The following is a 20643-nucleotide window of genomic DNA, read 5'->3' as shown; positions in this document are numbered from 1 at the left end:
AGTAGTCTCTGGCAAACGATACACAGAGCCACCGAAGATTTTATGCGTTACTGAGTGTTCATATATGCACATATGGACATTTTTCAAGCAACAGAAAAACACGTTATAAAAATGATATTATGCCCAAGACTGGATTTCACCCAACAACTCCAGGAATGACGTGTTTCACATCGGCAACACAGCATTTCCTGCTCCCCTTCATTTTTATCCTGGGGTAAGAAAGGCAAATAGTTTTAAGATGTAGGCTTGAAACGCTTCTAGAGGGACTGACTGATGGAAAAGGAGGATGCTGGGACCCTGGCACATCCAGGGAGAAGCATAATTCCTTCTTTTCCTTCCTGTTCTCTGTTGTGCATTTGACTTGGGAAAATAAAAAATTAAAAAATTTTAGAAAAGAACCCAAAACTTGGGACCTTCACCTGTAAATTAGCTGAGTCAAACTGATCATAGGATTTGGACTCCAAAAGAAATTCTTCCCTGCAGGTGTAGTTCACAGGGCCTGTAACTTTCAGTGATTTTGTTTTCCAGCACGAGCATGGCCCTTCTCACAGGGTCATATAAGAAGCGTACGTGAGGAAAACCCTGATACTGCAGAGACCCTACATTTCCTCCTGTCTAGGATCTACTGCTTGCCCCATTATTGTCTTAAAAACATAAAGACTATATAATAAGCTTTGGGTTATTACAGTAACAGACAGCAATTTTTGAACCAAACCATAAATGCAGTCCACCCAGCACATAGGATACAGCAGACAGTTTAAGAGATTGCCATATTCCAGACATGTGACAGGTTGGAAAAATTACAGGAAGGTGATAAAAGAATTTCTTTTTCCTATGGTTGACAACACTGTTTTTCAAGTTAATGCTGTGCCCAGCAAAGTCGTTTACTAATCGATACAGAAAATGTTATTTTAAGCAGTGAAACTGAGTAAAAAAAAAAAACAAAATTAGCTTTTAGGATCAGGGGAGTTATTTGAATTTTTTAAGCAATTACCTGTGTAGGTCAGCAAAGGTACTACTAATTTGACAACACATGCTACAGTTACATACCTCGTCAGATGATGCAGCACTATGGTAAGGAAGAAGCAATAACCTGACACTGCTAGCTGCCAGGTTTCTATCTAGCTTAGACTCCCTTCTCGAACACTACGCACCTGTCCCCAGCTTGCCAACGCACACAAGCATTTATTGTCTAATTTTTGGAGATTTCACACAGGTTGCAATACTTAATGTTTGGTAGTTTAGCCCGATTGTTAATTCTATGCTTAGTTATTAATGATTTGACCCACAACATTATGAACAAACTGAAAAGCAGACTTTAAAAAAAAACCCACAACTTGTTTGTCTTTCGAAAGGGAAAACCAAACGCAGCCCATTGAAGCACAGCCCAATGTGGAAAGTTTCAGATGCTTGAGGAGGGATGGTACCCTCACCAGAGCAGCTCTCACCTTCATACGTGCTATCTGAACACTCCGTACTGCCCCAGGCTGACTTTTTCCAGTTTGTGATAAACACATTTCTAAACCCGCCTGCAACCCATACATGATACAAGGGCGATGTGTCACACTCTGGACAGTGAGGGTTCCAAATATCTCTGTGGCTAGCATGAATTTCCGAGGTAATCTCTCGGGCAGTACCTTATGCTTTTCCAAAGGGCTATACACCGTGCACTGCCCAAGTACTGTCCCTAGAAAAACCCCCTGATGCCAAGAACATTTCTCTGTTACTACATCACTCAGCATGTCCACACAACAAGCGTTCCAGGAACATTTCCTCCTAGTTGCTCTCTCCAACAGGACGCCAACTTTAAACCTCTATACATTGCTACCTAGCTGCACTGAAGGTCCTATTTGGGGTGAAAAGTGGGTGTATGAGAGCATTGCCAAACAGCACTAAGAGCCCAAATCCACACCCTGCTAGAAACTTCCAAATACTTGAAAACAGCACTTAGACTTTCAGCAACTCAAAGAAGCTTGACTTTCCAGAGGCTCTCTCCATTAACAGCTAAAGCTGCTGAACACTTGCCAGGTTTCTTCTGACATGTTATTTCTAGCACTGCTTTTGTCCTTAAAGACAGTAGGTAGAGAGCACTCTCTATCGGAGTAATCTGTATAAAACTGGTCACTAAAACCCAAAAGGTAAAGAAATACACAACCTCCTGAATAATTCGTATTTTGAGTTCTAGTACATATGTGGTCATGAGTAAAATCATTTCCCAGGGAGTCTCACAATTCCAAACATGCAGCTTCCTATGACATATATTAGGAGCTAAAATGCCACTTTGAAGGAAAAAGTGAAAAGCCCATTGTAATTATATCATTTTGAAATACTGTACGATTCAGGGTTTTTTAAGTCTATTGGCAACAATGATACCCACTGTGAGAAAAGTGAGGAGAAGGGGAATGGGGTGACTAATACAAATAAACCGGTCACTCTCAGCCACACTGAGAATGAGCTGGAAAAGACCTTAAAACACTCAAGCTACAGAAGCAAAGGAATCAGGACATCATAAAAGATGGCCGTGAAATCACCAGTCTGGTAATCAGTGTAATAACCTGTATGTGTCATAAGCAGTCAAGACATGGGTGGTACTGCTACGACTGAAAAACAGCAAATAAAAACACATTCAGGAAGAGGGAAAATAGTCATCCAAGGAACTATTGGTCCATTGCTTTAATTTCCAGGCTGCAGGACCTCAGATCAAGTTTTGAAGAAAGTATGGAAGTGACAGAAGCAGAAATACAGAAGCAAAATTAAGATAAAACAAATCAAGGATCTACCAGAAGTGAACTGTACCAGACTAAGATACACAGTCTTGTTAGGGAACCTACATGATTTTCTAGGCAAAGGACACAGTACATTTCACCCATATGGGATTTAGTGAAAGAATTAATTTCACAATATTGAACAGTAAACAAGTGAAGGCAGAGTTTTCTAAATAACTAAGGGTTTAATAAAAGAGAAGCCAGAATGGAGTATCTGGAAAAGCTACTAGTGACGCTCCCAGCAACTAGCCTCCTCTTTAATATTTTCATGAATGACTCTGGCACAAAAATGAGAGTGTGATAATGGGAAAGAAAAAAAAAAAAAAAAAAAGGAGGCACCATCAGAACAGAAAAGGATTGACAGAATTTACAGGAGGAACTGGAGGACCTTGATGCCTGCTGTCACAAAAACTGGACGAAATTCAGTAGTAGAAAATGTAAAGCCATGCATTTGGGAACTAATTAATTAAAACCACGCATCTTTCTACTATAACCTAGCAGCTCATCCCTTGGGAAACTGGGAAAATGAAGGACCTGCTGGCTGTACAAGCCCATTACGGATGGACTGAACTGCCAGTACGAGGAAGCTATGAGAAATCCAAAGAGGTGCAAAAGGGAGGCCACTTGTGAGCAGGACGCTGCGACACAACAGTGACACCGTGCAGTGAGATCTCATCCAAAGTACTGCACAGTATTTTGGTACGTCTACAACAAGAGCAGAAAAGGGCCTGGTAAGTAAGTAGGGGATTAAGCTTCTGGCAGATGAATACGGAGGATGATAAAAAGCCTGGCACATTTCATTTAGCAAATCGAAGACTGAGAAGAAATAGGATTGCTCTCTGCAAAAACAGCAGCGCCGTATGCACCAAAGAACAAGAGGATCTGTAAAAGTTTGTCTTGGCATAAGACCAAGTGGGTAGAAAATAGGTGGATAATTTTTTTGTTTTAACCCATTAGGTTGATAAGGTTTCTGGAATAGGATTCCTATTCCATAGAGTGCTGGGAACAGAACCGACGTATTTTTAAGCTGGAGCTCAAAACAAGCATATTTACAGGCAGTACTAAATGACACGTCTTCCTGTAACAGAGGCTGCAGGAGGTCCCTTTCCAATTCTGTGTTCCAAATAACACTATTATCAGTCATTACAGAAACAATATAAAACACGCCCAACAGCAGAAAATTGGAAAATTAAACATAATTCCAGAAGGGTAAAAAGGCATATGTATGAGCTTTGAAACTAATGTTTAAGTTTGGGGTTATGGGAAGAATCCACAAATATAAAGACTCCTTATGTTCAACTGGAAAACTAGACCTACAGCTCCACCTACGCATAGCTGTGTTAGGGCAGGGGAGCAGGGGCAGAGGCTGGGGGAAGACTATGTGGTTTCCAGGAAAGTGCCACGTGTGATTTCTAGACTCAGTCCTAAATTTTCTTAGAGCAAAAACTCTTACTAGAAGGTAGCAAACAAATTTCTCTAACCTAACTCACAGATCATTACCAGAAAAGTTATGACAAGATAATTTCAATTCTTATTTCAGGTCTGAATTGTAGATGCTCCAAGAAGAAAAAGAAACTGCAAAAAAGGTTTAGAAAATTAATTTCTGATTTATATGCTGGTCTCTAAGACAGCAAAAGGTACTAACCAGGTGTCAGAGTAGTCTCTTTTAAGAACAGCTTACTCTGAAGCACCACAATCACTTCCAAGCACAAAACCACTGAAGACAAACTTCATTAATAGAACACATGCAGAATTCCCCCCTCTCCTGCCTAACCTGACACATTTAGGTAGTCACTTCCCTTTCGCTTCAAATGAAATGAAAGTCAGCAGCAGAAAACTGCTGCCGTCTAATTATCTAGATAATCAAATGGACGTCGTGATCACAAAAAATCAATGCCATTACCCCTAGAACTGGAGGGGAGTGTTTTCACAGAAAACTTTTGGCTTGAAAGGACCTCCCGAGTGCAACCTCCTGCTCAGAGCAGGTCTAAGGAGATGAGGTTGCTCAGGGGCCAGTCCGGTTGCTCCTCGATCACCTCTGAGGACAGCGATGCCCTGACCTCCCCTGGGATTACTAGGATGTGTCCCAGTGACTGACATTACCAGCACGGGAGCGCACTTCTCTGCTAGTTGTTTACCACGTAGTAAAAATAGTTATTCTGGGTGTGAGACTTCAAGTAATGAAAGGGCAAAAAACCCTTAATCTTTAAATTCTCACTTTTGGAACTATACTAGTTTAAAACGAAACATTCAATTCACCAAGACACATCAGCAACATAAAACATTAATCTCTTTGCTTTCTGTTTCCACTGTTTTTACACATTCAATATTTTAGATAAATAATACAACATTATTGGTTAAAATCAGATGCAGATTAAGTTTCAAAGTAAAAGTAACTCACAAGATACAACAAATTTGTCTAATTAAAAAAATTTTGGTTTAGTGCTTTATTTCTACTTGATTAACATTTTCAAAAAGTGGAAAAAGAGCACAAGTAGGTTTATTTTTTTAAAGCCTTCAAATTGATTTAACATATTTGCTATAATCCATAGGTTTGAATTAAAATTTTAAAATGCATATAAAAAGCTACCATTGTTCTACGTACCAACAAGCCTTATTACATTCAGCGTAGTGTTTGTTAGGATCGGTGCATTCACTTTATTGAGGTTATAATCGGATCTCTTTCTGCTCCTCAGAGTTTCTCGAGAAACACTTTAAAACAAAACAAAATACACGAAATGTGACTGCCTCTTATATTCAAGGACACAAAAATAAGATTTAGCAGAAAAGAAACCCTTCCTCCCCACAATTTTGAGGGAGATGAAACTAAAAAGACATTACATTTTTCATAAATTGTAGTCCTGCGAGAAGCAGGGAGTCGGACTCGATGATCCTTACGGACCCCTTCCAACTCGAGATATTCTGTGATTCCAGAAGAGAAACCTGCCGGCTGCCACACCTCAGAACGATGTTCTTCCGAAAGCTGAGAATGCTTCAATTTCACAGCATAAAGCCACGGACAGTCACGGCGGTTTGTTCCAATTCAGTAATTTTTATCAGCATCTCCATCGCTTCTTCGAAATGAATGAGGTTATCTGATAGATCTTATGAAACCATGCTAATAATGTCTTATCCTAAAGAGTTGTTTTGTAAACCAACATTCCTCTGCTTTGACCCAAGTGATGGCTTTCTCGTTCTCCTGCAATCTTCTACATACAAATAATGTCAGCCTAATTCACAGAGTCTGAACGGACATCTAAGTAGTACAGTGTCCTAGGCAAAAATTTGTGTTTCAGATCCTTTTAAAGGCTACAGAGTTGGCTTTTGTTTAGATGAATATGTAAAAATAAAATACCTATATATTTTTTATCAAAATAGAACATGTATATTCATGTATATATATGCATGCGTGTGTACAGATATATTCTTAAAGAAAAAGAGAATTTAAAATTCCAAATGACTGCCTTCAAGCTACAGAAGAATTCAATATTTTATTAAAAAAAAAGTTTACTGTTGTTTTGCAAAAGCAGAACCCCAAGCCTCAAGCCATTTGTCTGGAACAACTGCTTTTGACACAGCAGGAATTACGTGTGTGCACAACAGCAGTTGCAGGTGAACCTGCAGTTAACATCTAACACTTGCTAATCAGTTTTCCACTACCTGCTTCAGAGAGCCTTTACACTCCTTCAAAATCTTGCTTTCCAAAGTTTCCATCTGCAATAATGATGAGCAGTTTAACATTCCTCCCCATTCCGGAGATCTAAGTGCTGAGCCCTTCTAACTGCGCAGGTAGCATAAAGATTATTTGATCATTCTTCTTCCACTGCTGTAGAGCATGGATTAAACAGAAGATGAACTAATTAGAGTACTGGGATGAGAAGCATGTAAATGAGACCAAGGACTCACAGTCTGCTTACCTTTTCACAGGGGCATCCCCTGTCTGCTCATCTACATAATCTCTCTTCAGCTCTTCAGGAACATCACTGTCGCTATCATACTCTTGATAGGCACTTTTTTCTTGTTCATCCGATTCATACTGTAAAAAAAAAAAAAAAAAAAGATTGCCATTATTTTCCTTATAACATTGTCACCCATTTAACATAGCATTTCAGCTTGTACCTCCATCAGGATACAGCTGCCTTTGCTGGCTGAAAGGCTGCTGACAACGTTCATTAAAATGCAGCAGGCAAATTACACAAAGTCACTTGTAAGTACATTTCTAAACAAACTTCTATTCAGATGTTGATGAAGAGTAAATATTTGCATCATCCTATTTCTCCCAGCTACTGATAATTTGTTTTTGCTTTCTGGTTGCTGTATCAAGTACCCACATATCTGAGCTTTTATTACCTGTCTTACAATCTGAAAAAAAAGTAATAAAACCTCAAAATTTATCCATACAGTGACAATAAACCAAAAAAAACCTGGCACCACACACTTCTCAATTATTAATGCAAGAAGGATTAAACTATTGCTTCATAAAAGTACTTATTTATATTGTACACATTTATTTAAAACAACAACAACAACAAAAAAACCCCAACTTGCAGTTGTTTGTAACATTTATTTCAGTACACTGCAAAAGACATTTCTGCTAGAGCGTCTTTCAGCTGCTTAACCTGTTAGAGACCAACGCGACTTTCACTAAGCCCAAGCACTTCAAGGAAACAACAAGCAGGCAAACGCTACTACAAAAATCTAAGCATTTCTCATGGCTGCCATTACCATGGGATTTTTTTTCTCTCCCATTTTTCTGCACTTATTTGCTTCAGCTGGCTGCGGTCCCAGCGACATCAACAGTGAGAGGAGTAACCATGTAGGCATCTGCACCTCCTGCGCGTATAAACTTTGCACTGCACAGGGAACAAACAAAGACTGCAGAGCGACCGAGGAGCGGGATTCCGCAACCCAAACTGACAGACCTTTCCTCATCGAGGGGAAAAAAAACTACAGCAAACCCCCAAAACACAGCGCTCTATATTCTAAGGAACACTCTAATGTTGTAACTCGGCTGGATCAGTGGAACAGATCAGTGGGAGCTAGATTAACAGTATTTCCTTTTTTTCCCCGAGCTTTCTCAGGAAACGGGGTTAGGTGTTTGGGACATGCAAGGTATTTACTTGCCTGTGTTGGTTCTTGTTTTGAACTCACACCATCCTTTAGTTAAAGGCACAAGATCCTGGTATGTGAAATATTTATCTAATTATTAGTGGAACCTTTCCCCTGTGATGGAAGAAAGCCTCATATACCATTTGCTTCACTTGTCACAAATGCCACAAACTATCCCAGAACAACCTACAAAAACCGTGAACACTCAGAGGAATTAACCATGCATCCCTGCCCCAAGACGTGCCTTCTTGTATCGGGGAACATTTGACATTCCCCACACCTTTCGGAAAACCTGAGGCTTCAGCAGCCACACAGACAACTGCTGCCTCCAAACCCTCAGCTGCACTTTTAATTGTTTGAAACTGTTTCACTCTGTTCCACTGTTGAACTGCATTTCAAAGAGCGCAAGAGAAATTATTTTCAGTTCACGGCTGGAAGGTTTGAGCCTGACAAGTGACGTCCAGAAAAAAAATGAGCAACACAGGCTACAACACACATAACCCAAGACAGGATTTCATGGTAGGCATGTATTATCATTGCCAGAGTACAAATTATGTGGAGAAATACTATTCACAAACACAGACAATAAATGCTTTTTCGAATTATGAAGCCACAAATTATGAAGCCACACAAGCATATTAAAAATGTACAATTGGGTTTATTTATCTTAAAACACCTGAAATCTGCAATCTTTTCTTCACTCCAATTAAAAGCAGTATTTCATGTCAATCTGTTTCTCAAGGATTCTAGGTTGCTCTGGAGTGCAGGTGCTTTAGACACTTCATAAATAACAAAATAAATGTTGTCACAAAGCGGGTTTCTTAACCCAGAAAAGGTGGAAGGAAAACAAATACTTGATGCTCTGTGATACACCCACCCAGCCATCACAACACGACGCGTACCTATCGGCTCCAGGATGCACTCACACTTGAGGAGAGACCTCAGCCCCTCTCCTGGTAACTCCTGCTCCACGCGCACGCTGCTCTGCCCGAGGAGTCGGTAACTATCCACACACACGGCGGAGGCGGTCTGGTTCCAGCATCCTCAGGAACCGGCAGGGTTTTCAAGGATCTCCAGAGAGGACAACCCGGGAAGATGCACTAAGGTAAGACCAGCCTCTCAATCACCCAGAACACACCAGGAAACAACACTTTTCAGTCATGCATGGCAATTCCCAGCCAGCCTCAAGCTACGAGGCTTTTAAAGCCTAGCACTACGAAAGCACTGCATCATAAAATCGAGAAGCCCACAGTACAAACAAATTCACAGCAAAAAAACAGCTCAGATGGAAAAAAGGCCGTAGCATGTGATGCAGACTGAAGAGCAACGTTCTGACCGTTACTATTTGCAGGCAAAATCTGTGCCTCACGACCATTTCGGACAGAGGGAAGCTACAATGAAAGCAGCTGTTTACTTCAAAAATGAGCTGAGCTCAGGCTTGATTAAGGACAGAGTCATAGTTTAACTAACTTGGCTGGAACATCAGCATGGAGAATTACCACCACTTATTATGCAGTAATATATAATAAATGACATGCTGATTCAATTAAAATCCAGTGATAGTAAAACGATAAATTGACTACAAATTGTAACTACAATTCACATTGATATATGAACCTGACATTGACATATCAACTGTCTTAACATCACACATTAAGAGAATTTTGAGAAAAAAAATTTTACATCAAAAAATACTTCATTAAGTCTCCTCAACCTAATGCTACTAATGAGCTGGAAAAGTTATTTAATGAGATAAAATATCAGCATTTTAAGGTATGTGGTAGGTAACTCACAAGTACTAAATAGTGACCTCAACCTGAAGAAGAGACCTTATAAATCCATTTTGAATATGTAGATTCTGCAGTAAAATTTTTAAAGTGCTAAAAAGAATTCAGAATTCTTGTAGCGACAATCAATTCTCAAGTGTTCAGGCAACCAGCCCAAACAAACCCAAAGGACAGGGGTAAGATTCACCAAAGTTGAACAGTGTTACGAAACTAAGTCAACTGTATCACAACAAAGACATTTTAGGGAGCTACAGAAAAGCGACATAAAGCATCTCACTGAAGCTCAAGATACAGAGATGAGGTGACTGGATCTAGAAGCCTGTTTTCAGTTGTCCAGAACTGCAGCTGAACAGTAAAAAAGATTTTTAAATTGTCGAAAGAAATCCTGACAGTTCTTACCATCCTACAGATCATTTGACACGTAAACCAATTGCTTACGTCCTTGTCATTTCTTGAAATACTTGGAAACATGCCTGCATTCTCTGGAAACAGAATTTTGTGACCTCCATCTGAAAAAATTTCCGTTTTAGGTGCTAAAACATGCCTCCACCTTAACTGGTCAGTCCAGAAATTGAAACATAAAACCTCTGTAGAAATTTTATGCCACATTACCTAAGCAAGATATTTCTGTATCTATGCAAAGAATAATCAAGTAGCTGCCACTTTTTTTTTTTTTTTAAAGAGTTCTTTCTATGTGTCAGCACTTTGGAACAGCCAGTAATGGAGAGAAGATGAAAAATGGGCAAAGGGACGGTAGGATGGTCACCTGGAGAGTATACTCACTTGGGTGACAAGAACCCTTGGTTCTAATACAAGCCAGGTTAGATGTCCTGTACAACTACCGACAAGTTAATTAACCTGTCTCATGCCTCAGTTCTCTGTGTAAATGTGCATAATAGTTCGCTGGCTCACAAAGATTTTGGGAAGAAATTTATCCTTCCAGTGCCTGAGTTAACACCAAATACACCGATGAAAATCAAGTGCCTTCTTAGCACTGCTGAACACCCTCATCGGCACTCTCAGTATGATTCTTCAGATTTACCCAATGTCTTGCAAAACTAGAAGCAGTTAGCTCCCATTTCCCAATGCATTAAACCCAAGTTATCATATGGAATAAACCTGTTTATATATAGCATTGCTGGAAACATGTCAAACACAGGAAATACTCACCACAACTGATTTCCACAAGAGGGAAGAAAAATCAATATCATCATCCTCCATAATCAATTTAAATTACATTGAGCAAACTGAAACTTCTCTTTACATTTTAGTTTGAAAAAAAAAAAAAATTAATTCTATACAGTTTTCCTAAGTTCTCCAAATACCGCTACATCTAAGGTTAAAAAAATCCCTATTTTATAATATGAATGACTGTAAATCTAACCTATGCTTTGTAAGGAAAAGCATAATAAATCATACCATTGGTATTTCATTTTTTCCAGAGAGAACATTCTGTCCTCCTGGTGTCAAAGGAAAGCCAAATTCATTATAGCTCTTCACCAGGCACAAAATCAGATTTTATCAATTTAAAATATATTACGGTTTCCCTAATAAAGAACACGGAATCGGCACGCAGCTTTGAAAAAAGAGGACAGCACAGCCAGCCTTGAATGGCCCCGACAACGTGCTACCCCACCGAGAGGGATGCTGTCCAAAACGAAAGACAGGGACGCCACCACACGGCCTTCGCTACATGCGTGACGCACATCAGCCTGCTGCCCACCCGGGGACCGCAGCGCCCCCACAGCCCCACACACAGAGCCGAACTGCCCAGCAGCCACCCCCAGCCCCACCAGAGAAAGCACTCGGTGTCCCCAGCGGCGTCCCCAGCACCCCATCTCCGCCGCAGCCCTCCCCTGCGGGAGGGACAGTGCTGCCCTACGGGGCTGCAGCTCCGGCCGGGACCCAGCCTCACACCCCTTCGGAAAACCGTCAGAGAGCAGCGGAGAGCCAGGACGCAAACAGCGACCTGCACGTGCAGGGAATTTTGCCAGTGGCTAGAGACAAACTCAGAATAAAAGGACGTTTCTACCCAGGACGAGTCGATGGTCGAATTCATTGACTCCCTGTGGTAACAAGGCAACACAGGTAACAGACAACTCCCTCGATAACAACAGTGCTCCACGACAACAAGGCACGTGGTTCTGAGGCAGGGGTGGTTCTTTGCCTTTTTCCTCCAGAGAATGCTGGAACAAAGAGAGGAAAACCATCCCACCCATTCATGTTGTGTAACTGGCACAGGTTACAAAGCGTCCCAGTAAGACCTGCAGGATCGGTAGCTCCAATTAATATAATCTTTGGAAAATTATTTCATACTTTCCTAAGTATTCAATATGCAAATGGTGGCAAAAAATATCCTGCAATATTTGAGATGTATTTCTGCACTCACAGTGCAGGTCATGATGGCTCTATACATTTGTTAGAGAGTCAAACCCTAAGAAGAAAGCTCTCTTGGGGAAAAAAAATCAAACCAAAAAGAAGCCCCCAGAGTTAATTTAATTTTCTAGTCCTTTTTCTTCAGAAAAATCTTTTAAAAAGCAAAACTACTCACAAACATATACAAAAGTCTAAAACGAACTCTTCAGTAGACAGAGCTTTCCTTTTTAAAACCTCAAAAGTACTATTGGTACCATCATTAATCCTTATTTCACTAAGGATCATTCAACAACTATCTACCAAACGGCTGCCAGGATTCCCCAAAAGGTTGGTTTCAGAGAGGCTTCTACAAAGCACCATGGAATTCTGTGGGTTTCAGCATGCCTTGCAGCGCGTCCCTCTTTGGTTAACAGGCCCATTCGGAGTCCAGGTACAAGTCCAGCAGCAATAACCGTGCAACTTCTCTCAGTTTACTGCTACGGGAAGGCAGGACGTGCGTTCTGCTGAACTGCCAGGGGAAGAACCACCCCAGGAAACACTCTCCAGCAGCTTCCTTCAAGCACAATGCAGCAGTTTTTTATGCCAATCAACCGTGTTTTTCTCTTCAAGCGACACAGCAGGAAAGAGAGCGCAGCATCGCCCGCAGGAGGGCAGACGCTGCAGCATCGCCCTCAGGTGTGTGAGATGCAGATCAAGCTGCTTTGCAACCGACGTTCCACAGGCAAAGCGAGAAAGACGAAGCTGAAAACCAGAAAGTCCTTAGTGTGATGGTTGGATTAACTAACCTTAACCAAAAAACCTAAACCCAACCTTATCACAAAAAAAAAGCCCAAGAAAACATTATTCATCAAAGGGATAAACAAGAGCAGAAGCTTTCACAAAAATACCCTAATGTAGCATTTAAGAGATTTGTACAAAGTTTTACATTGAAACATATTTGATCACTGCTAGATTTTGACAGAGTTCTGAAAAAAAATACACGTTATCGTTCAGTGTTATAGCAGATCCCACCGTGGAGCGAGTGTCCTGAGCATTTAAATGACAATTAAAAACTGCCTAACAAACACCAGATCATCCATGGCAAATCACCCAAGTGTGAACAAATACAACAGAAGGAGCCACCCACAATGATTCTTTCCTAAGAAGCCAGAAAGCCAGTCCTAAATGACAAAATTACTTCCACAAAGCAAGCTACCTTCAACCCCTGAAAAATACTAATTTAAGTGGAACATGGCTTGCTAGCCTTCAGGAACACTTGACTTGTGTGGAAAACAATATTGATCCACTCGCTGCAAAACAAACTGAGCTTTACACAGGATGCCCGGCTTTCTGGCACTGCTAAAAGCACAGCAACCTACCTAATTAAAGGAGTAAAGTGGCTTGAGATTTTACACAGCACTGCAGTTAACCGATCCTTGCACTAACACATTGTGCCATCACTGATACACAAAATAAATCATCATATACTGAGAGCAAGATCTGCTTTTATTTTTTTTCCCCGGAACACTCCATACCCCGTTGGAAGCTAACACATCTTCTGTTTCATCATCTTTGCTGTCGGCCTGAATTTCAAACGGGTTTCCTCCATTACAGTACTGCTCAAATAACGTTACTGTGGTCGAAATTGCTGAAGCAGGCTGCTTACTGGGTGACACAGACGGGGAACGCGACTGCTCCAGGAACTTAAATTCCTGTTAATAGAAATAAAGTACAATTTCAATCACCAACAAGACTGTTTCAGTATTATTATGACTCTAGTTCCACAAAAACAGAGCATAAGCACAAACTTGTGGACCATTAACCAGACGTGAAAACCTTCAGCCAAAGCTTGCTGCTTACTTAAGCATGCCTTTCCTGCTGGCTCCAGTTAACCTTGAAATTGGCAATCTCATACTCCTCATCTTCCTAATTTTAGCAGGTTTTGGCTATGGCACATAAGACCTCTACTGCATTCTGAAAGTATTTGCTGTCTAAAACTAGGTGAAAACTAAGTGGGGTTTTTATTTCACACGAATTAGGAGATAAAATAAGACCTAAATTTTATCCAAAAATGTCATTTTTCCCTACACAAGTTACCTAGTAATTTACTAACACTGAAATTCTTTTTTTATTTTTAAAAAGTTATTTTCAGAATTTATTACTTTTCAAACCCATTGCACATCAAGTTTCTGATGACTGGGTGAGTGCAGACTTTATTAGATATACGGACTGAGTAGGACACATAAGGTATGCTATTCAACATTCTTTTCTAAAAACCTTGCTTTACCTCAGTGCATGTATCATTTTTACCTATCACACTCTAGCCATTGATCTTGATAAACAGAAAAAGGTACACGGCCATTGATCTAAAGGTTTAGAGATCAAAACATATGCAGCTAAAAGGACTGCAATGTTAAGATTCCTGTTTGTTTAAATGAATTCGTTACTCTCCGCCATTTCCTGCTGCTCCAGTCCCTTGAGCACTATGTATGGATTTATAATCCCATTTCTCTATTAAAAATACTATTTTTTTTTGCTACTGGTCTCTACTGAAGGTCATCGTTCCTTTTCCCTCCATACTTTTACTGCCCCAGTAGCCTCTGGCATACTTTGACAGTCAATAATACAGGAGCCACCAAATTATCTTTTGCTTGAGACTGCGCAGCTTTAACCATTTTTGCACTTCAGTGACTGCTATAATCATAGGCACACACGTTTCATTTGGCAACGCAGGTGAAATTCACCCACCGCGTGCTAAACTTCACAAAAATCCCTTCAGGACAGCAGATGAGCCACCAATTACTTGCTTTCAGTTCAACTTCACCAGAGAAGACTTAACTTCTTTTTTTTTTTTTCCTTTCCAAATCAGCCAGTATGACCCATGTTTCCAGAAAGAGATACCAAAATGGGTACAAGCTAGTGAGTGCTATGTAGCTACTTTTAGGCACTCATTTCAGCATCTTAGTCTCAGATAAATAATTGTGTTAAGAGCACAATAAAACATGAAAAATAAAGGCTACCATTATGCTTACAACTCTAGCATCTTCTGCAAAACTCTACCTGTCTGAAGCAGGGACAGTACTGTTTTAAAAGCATTTGAATCTTAAGTTTCCAATACCATGAAGTGAAATTCAGGGCATTCTAGCAGTCATTAAAACCATCTTTCATGGATCTTATGGCTTCTCAGAACAGCTGGACTCTTAACTATTAAAGTATTAATACATTTGCATGTGTTATTCATAGAACATACGTGAAGCTGCAGAATACTAAAGCTTGATTTAACAGGGCAAAGTTCCCAGGTCTCATTCTCCAAAAACATTCTTAATTCTTCAAGACGAGTTCTGAAATGCAACAAATGAATACTCTTAATTGGCAGCAAGAGTAAATCAGGACATAGACAATTATTTAACTTATGCAGTGAAAAACACCTTCAAAAACTGTATTAAAATCCACACTTAAAAACAGATATTTAACTCACTCGTTCAACTGACAGACCACTAAAAGCTGTGGCTACTAATACAGTGTGTGTTTCATGACACCTCTGGAGAAATTCTCGAAGAATGCTCATCTCCAAATTTTGGAAACAAAGTTTTTTGTCAAAACCATTAGAAAATACAGAGGAACACGTAGGACTACACAGTATTACTGGGCCTTTTTTCCTCTGTGTGAACTGCAGCAAGCAATACAATCTACACAAACATTCTATTCGCAGTACAACAGCTTCTGTGAGCCCACGCGAGAGAGATGCTTCTTTCAAACACTCTGAAGCCACCAGGTAGCAAAGGAAGTGGAAAGAACTCATGTTCTACAGACATCTCAGCTCTTCAGAGAAGAGAAAAGTTAAATGGCTATTAACCTCCTAAGCTATAGGTTTTTTTCACAGCTTAACTTTACCTTGGTACTAATATAGAAAACATCATCAAGCCATTACATCTCTGCATTGTTTCTGTTAACGGTTTTAATCGTCAGAAAAGCCTCCATTCAGCCATAAGCAGAAATATCTTTAATAATGAAAACCTTTTTGCCACATAAGCAGGAACTCATACAGGAAAAGACAGCAGTGAGTGCTTATTGAGGTTACTTTGCTGTATCTTTTCTTCTTAATATATGGTATATCGTTATGCTTAACAAGTAGCAGCTGGTAAATTATACATTGGGTTTCCAATTAGGCAAATATTCTAGAAATATCACTACTTCATTAAGAACCTAGAATCACCACTACAATTAAAATTTCATTGCCTCAACGAGATGAGCAACGCGTTGAATTATTGCTACAGTTTGCTGCATCTATTTAAATTGACCAGTTAAATGCAAATAGACCTCAAGTGCTATTTTCGAGGCGCTGAGTACACATAGCTTGCAGATCTTCTCACAGTAAGGCTGACAGAAACAACAGATAGAGATGCTGTGAAAATCAGCATTACAGATTAAAATTCCTTGAGAGGAAGGCTGAGAAAGAGTCATAGAAAATCAAACATTTAAAAGCCACACAGCACCAGCGTTTGTATCATTTCAAAGCTGAAATCAAGGCACTGAGAAAGTACTTGAACAAATGCTCTTCCTTTTCACCAGCACACAAGTCTAGGAAGTGGCACACATGGAAGGTCTGATGCATTTGCTCTCTGGAAAGCTTTGGTGAGCAGACACACCTTTTCACAAATGTATCAGAACAAAAAGTAATTGCATTCTAAAAGTCACCTCACTGGTATTCTCTGCCAAAAGCCCATTCTGATTTTTCAAAATAATCCACTTTTACCCGAAAAGGCTTCATGTATGCTCTAGTATTGCACTGCTCTTCTACACTTTTCGAATGACACGACCACTTCCCTTCACTGCATCTGGAACACCACACTGCCCCAGAGGGCAAATTCGTGTGTCAAATTACACAACTGAAGAACTGATTACTCCTGGACTCGGAGCATTTCAGCTCTTTGTAGCTTTTACGTACTAATGAAGCCTTAAAAGCACTAGCTTCACCCCCAGTTCAATACACAAGGGGAGTGAAAGCCACACTAGCTTGATCTGAAAAGGCAAGATGCTTAAAGCTTCTATGTAAATCGACCTGACTGACATAGCTAGGAGAGAGGGGGTTTGTATTTTTCCTTCTGAGGATGAAGACATCAGCCAATTCATCTCTACAATATCCACACAGCATAAAACACATAAAAAGTATTAAAACGTTCACGTAATTGGAGTCGTATCAATAAGTATTTCCTTTTATTTTCACAAGAACTACAAGAAACATTACCTTACTAAAAAGCACAAGTTATTCCAAAAATTACTATTTCTGTACATATTCCATCAATGTTCCTTAACCTTTATTTTACTCAGAGATAATTCAGAAAATTTGTCTCTGATTCCCTATGCTGTTAAATAGGTCCTTTAAACATAAGCAAAACCACAATGGTCAAAACGATATTCACTTGACCAAGTAAAACATCATGTGGTAAGTCAGTGTAGCAAAAGATGGTTAGGTAGACCAAAACGGCTCTTCTGAACCTAAGCTGCAAGCTCAGTTTCCAAATCCATTATTCACAAAATGGATTCAGGGTTCAGAAATGCTTTCAAGAAGTAAAGACAGGTGGCACAGCATGGCATGGAACCTTAATCAACTCATCTCCTGACAAGACATAATGTGCTCACGTTTTTCAGACAACTGGAACTGAGGTCTTCATCAAATGTCCGGAAAGAAATCCTAGCTATAAACTGCCAAAGCTGGAAGAACCACATTCTCAGCTTTTGAATTTAGACACTGGCTCATGTTCTCCCGTCATAATTTTCATACTTTATGGATTTTAGGCAGAAAGTCTCAGACCAAACAGGTTTGGATGTATCAGTTGTGTGGCAGCTCCCATACAACAGAGGGCAACAGATCCAGACTGGGAAAGTGAGAGTTTCTTAGAGCAAGGAATGCTGTATTTCTGCCAGATAACGAGAATGAAATAGTTGTCAATGGTCCAAACCAAACATTTGAGAAGTCAAGACAATTAAAACAAACAGACAGACGAGTCTTGCAGCTGTTACAGCCAGGTATTACATCTGAGGCCAGCCTGCCTGCACATGACAGCACATATGACTGGCCTCAGATACAGTAGCAGAGTTGATTGAAACATAATTAGATACTACCAATGAAAAAGCTATGAAAACATGACTCAGAAGGATGGACTCTGTTCTAAACATCTCATTTGATATAAGACAAAATTGCATACTGAAAAAAAACATGTTATAGTCACACTGGATCAGCTCTTTTTATGTAATGGCACAGAAAAAGAAGGAACAATTTTGTTAGGAAGCATGGACTTCAGAGGCATTCATCCTCAGGATCCCAGGAGACAGCTTAAGAGCCAGCCTGAATAACTACCGAAATTCTGCACAAAGTTTTCCATCTTTATCTGGCTTACCTGCTGCAGAACTAGAGTTTTCCACAGCTATAGCAGAAGCAAAGACTTTTCCACCCTCTCCCCTTCTCCAGGGTTCAAGCCCTATTGCACCACGAAACATATTCCACTGTCTGTCAACCTCAATGCAGGAACATTATGCAGTGGAATTCCTTTGGAAAGCATTTAAACTTAAATCCAACAAAACCAAATGCTATTAGATTCATCCACTGCACATACAGTAGTCTCACCTGTGGTATGTTTTGAAATAATTAACACTTTGTTTTCTGATAGATTCTTGCAAAACTTCAGACTTACTGCCACAAAATTCTTCTCCAACTTGCATCAGCCTATAACAACACAACAAAGTTTAGAAATATTTATCGATTTATTAATACTGCTCTTCCAACCTGAATTACAAGCCTCAATCATTACCATAAGCATACACGTATCTCCACAAAAGCAGAGCACCAAAGTTAATTTGCAAACACTTCACTCGCTCCACAGAAGTCCACGTCCCATTTCCCTCCAAATCCTGTCGTAATTCCCATACAGAGACAAAGAGCCATAAGCAAAATAAACGTATTTTTGAGACCTCATTATGCAGGGCAAGCTGTGCAGCTCACGGACTGAATCCACCATTTTATTACCGAAACAGAAGGATATAATACTCCACAGGTCAGCAGTACCACAGTATTTTACTGCTTTTGACTGACAGTCCCTTTAAAAGCTTTTAGAAGCATCAAAATTGTCTGATTCGTGCTTCTGAAGTCTTAAAGGTTGGATAACACTGAAATCATATCGCACTTCAGCACTACTTGAGCAGCAAAGCAATTCATGCCACCTCTCCCAAGTACATCCTTGGAGCAGGTAGCAAGAAAGAGAGACTGGCACTCACTCATAGGCTCCCACGTAAAGAAGTGCTCTTCAAACCATCAGTCGACAGAAACAAAGTTGGCATCAGCATGTGAATACCAGCCTGAAGTAACCGCGCTGTCTTACCAGAGTTCCGGTTTGTGCACGTGTATGAAGTGGCCTTACCACCACATCACCATACCTGCTGATAACATCAAGGACAAATATGAAGTCGTCATATTTGAAGTTAGACAGATCTGTTCCCAGAAGATATGTTTTCACTTTCAGTTGAACATCCTACAAAACACAAACAAGTTTCTGTGCAGTTCATACACTAAAGGCTCAGATGCCTGGTTCACTAGTACTTGGTGGGTTGTTTGCAATTCTAGCTTCTTTTTGAGATTTACAGTAGAACTCCATTTTCTGTAACATGAATGATTTCTATTGACTTTCTAAAACAGCATTATAATCAGTTTCTTTAACACTCTATAACACAAGGTCAATCCTAGATGCTTCATTGTCACTGCACAAACAGAGCTTCGGATTGCGGCTCAGCCGTGTAAAGGCTTACAGCTTTTTCATCGTACATTTGGGGTCTCACTGCACGTTAAACTGATCCAGCAGTCGGACCAGGAATATTGTGAAACTAGGCATGCTCACAAGACTTCAGGTTCTCCACAGGCATGGTTATACCAGAAACATAAAGCTGTATGACTGTGCTAACAGAGAAAAGCACACGAGAAGAAAGTAGATGGTGGGGCAGTACACAGCTCGGGAGAAGTGGAATTTCGCTAAAGGTCACCTTACTCTGTTTTGGTATCCTGACCAAGTAGGAACTGAGTCATGGCAACTGCATATCCATAGCTCAAAACAAATCACTATAAAAAAACCCAAACCAAAACAAAAATCCCTGGAGAGATTTCTTTAAGAAGATCAGTATAAATACAACTGTAATTCATATCAGGCTGGGGCAGGGGGTGTGGGGGGTAGATAAATATTTAGGAAAAAAAAAAAATCAAAAACCATACCTGCCATATTCGTGAAAGCCCATGTTCCAATTTCTTTTTTACGTAGCTGCGGTCAAAACTGTTCTCTTCAGTTCCAATCGCATTGCTCCCATCTGAAACTGAAGGTGAAAGGTGCTGTAGACACCTCCAAAAGCCTTGGAGACTTCACCCCCTCGTTCCTGGCCCAGCTGGCCTCATGTCTACCTCCACTACCCTCCAGGCTCGCTGCTCAAAGCCATTGCTGTCCCCAACTCCAGCATCTCCTCTTGAAAGCCCCGAGCCAGCCCCAAGCTCTCGCTGCACACACCCCCAGGCAGACTCATCCCTGCCGCCCAGGCGTCACAGAATGGGCAGTGCAAAGCCCAGACCCAGAGAGGGAACTGGAAAA

At 40.3% G+C, this 20643-nt stretch overlaps 1 protein-coding gene across 3 annotated transcripts in view; it reads right to left on the bottom strand.

Moving 5' to 3' along the window:
- The window catches only part of VPS50 (VPS50 subunit of EARP/GARPII complex), a 76156-nt gene that overhangs the window by 23309 nt on the left and 32204 nt on the right, over nt 1–20643 (bottom strand). For 2 of the 3 annotated variants that reach the window (XM_086467702.1, XM_086467703.1), the window contains exons 14-20: nt 20277–20374; nt 19451–19545; nt 18645–18743; nt 15267–15357; nt 13552–13728; nt 6683–6801; nt 5371–5477 (exon numbers count right to left, since the gene is read on the bottom strand). In XM_086467702.1, the coding sequence (XP_086323828.1) occupies nt 5371–5477; nt 6683–6801; nt 13552–13728; nt 15267–15357; nt 18645–18743; nt 19451–19545; nt 20277–20374 (786 nt within the window). The remainder of the gene's footprint in view (nt 1–5370; nt 5478–6682; nt 6802–13551; nt 13729–15266; nt 15358–18644; nt 18744–19450; nt 19546–20276; nt 20375–20643) is intronic. The other variant, XM_086467704.1, reaches the window with a different exon arrangement.

The sequence above is a fragment of the Leptosomus discolor genome, chromosome 7 (assembly GCF_034619465.1).
Source record: "Leptosomus discolor isolate bLepDis1 chromosome 7, bLepDis1.hap2, whole genome shotgun sequence".
In the NCBI taxonomy this organism is placed as follows: domain Eukaryota; kingdom Metazoa; phylum Chordata; class Aves; order Leptosomiformes; family Leptosomidae; genus Leptosomus; species Leptosomus discolor.
The sequence above is the reverse complement of the archived record's forward strand: the minus strand, read 5'-3'. Positions and strand labels throughout refer to the sequence as shown.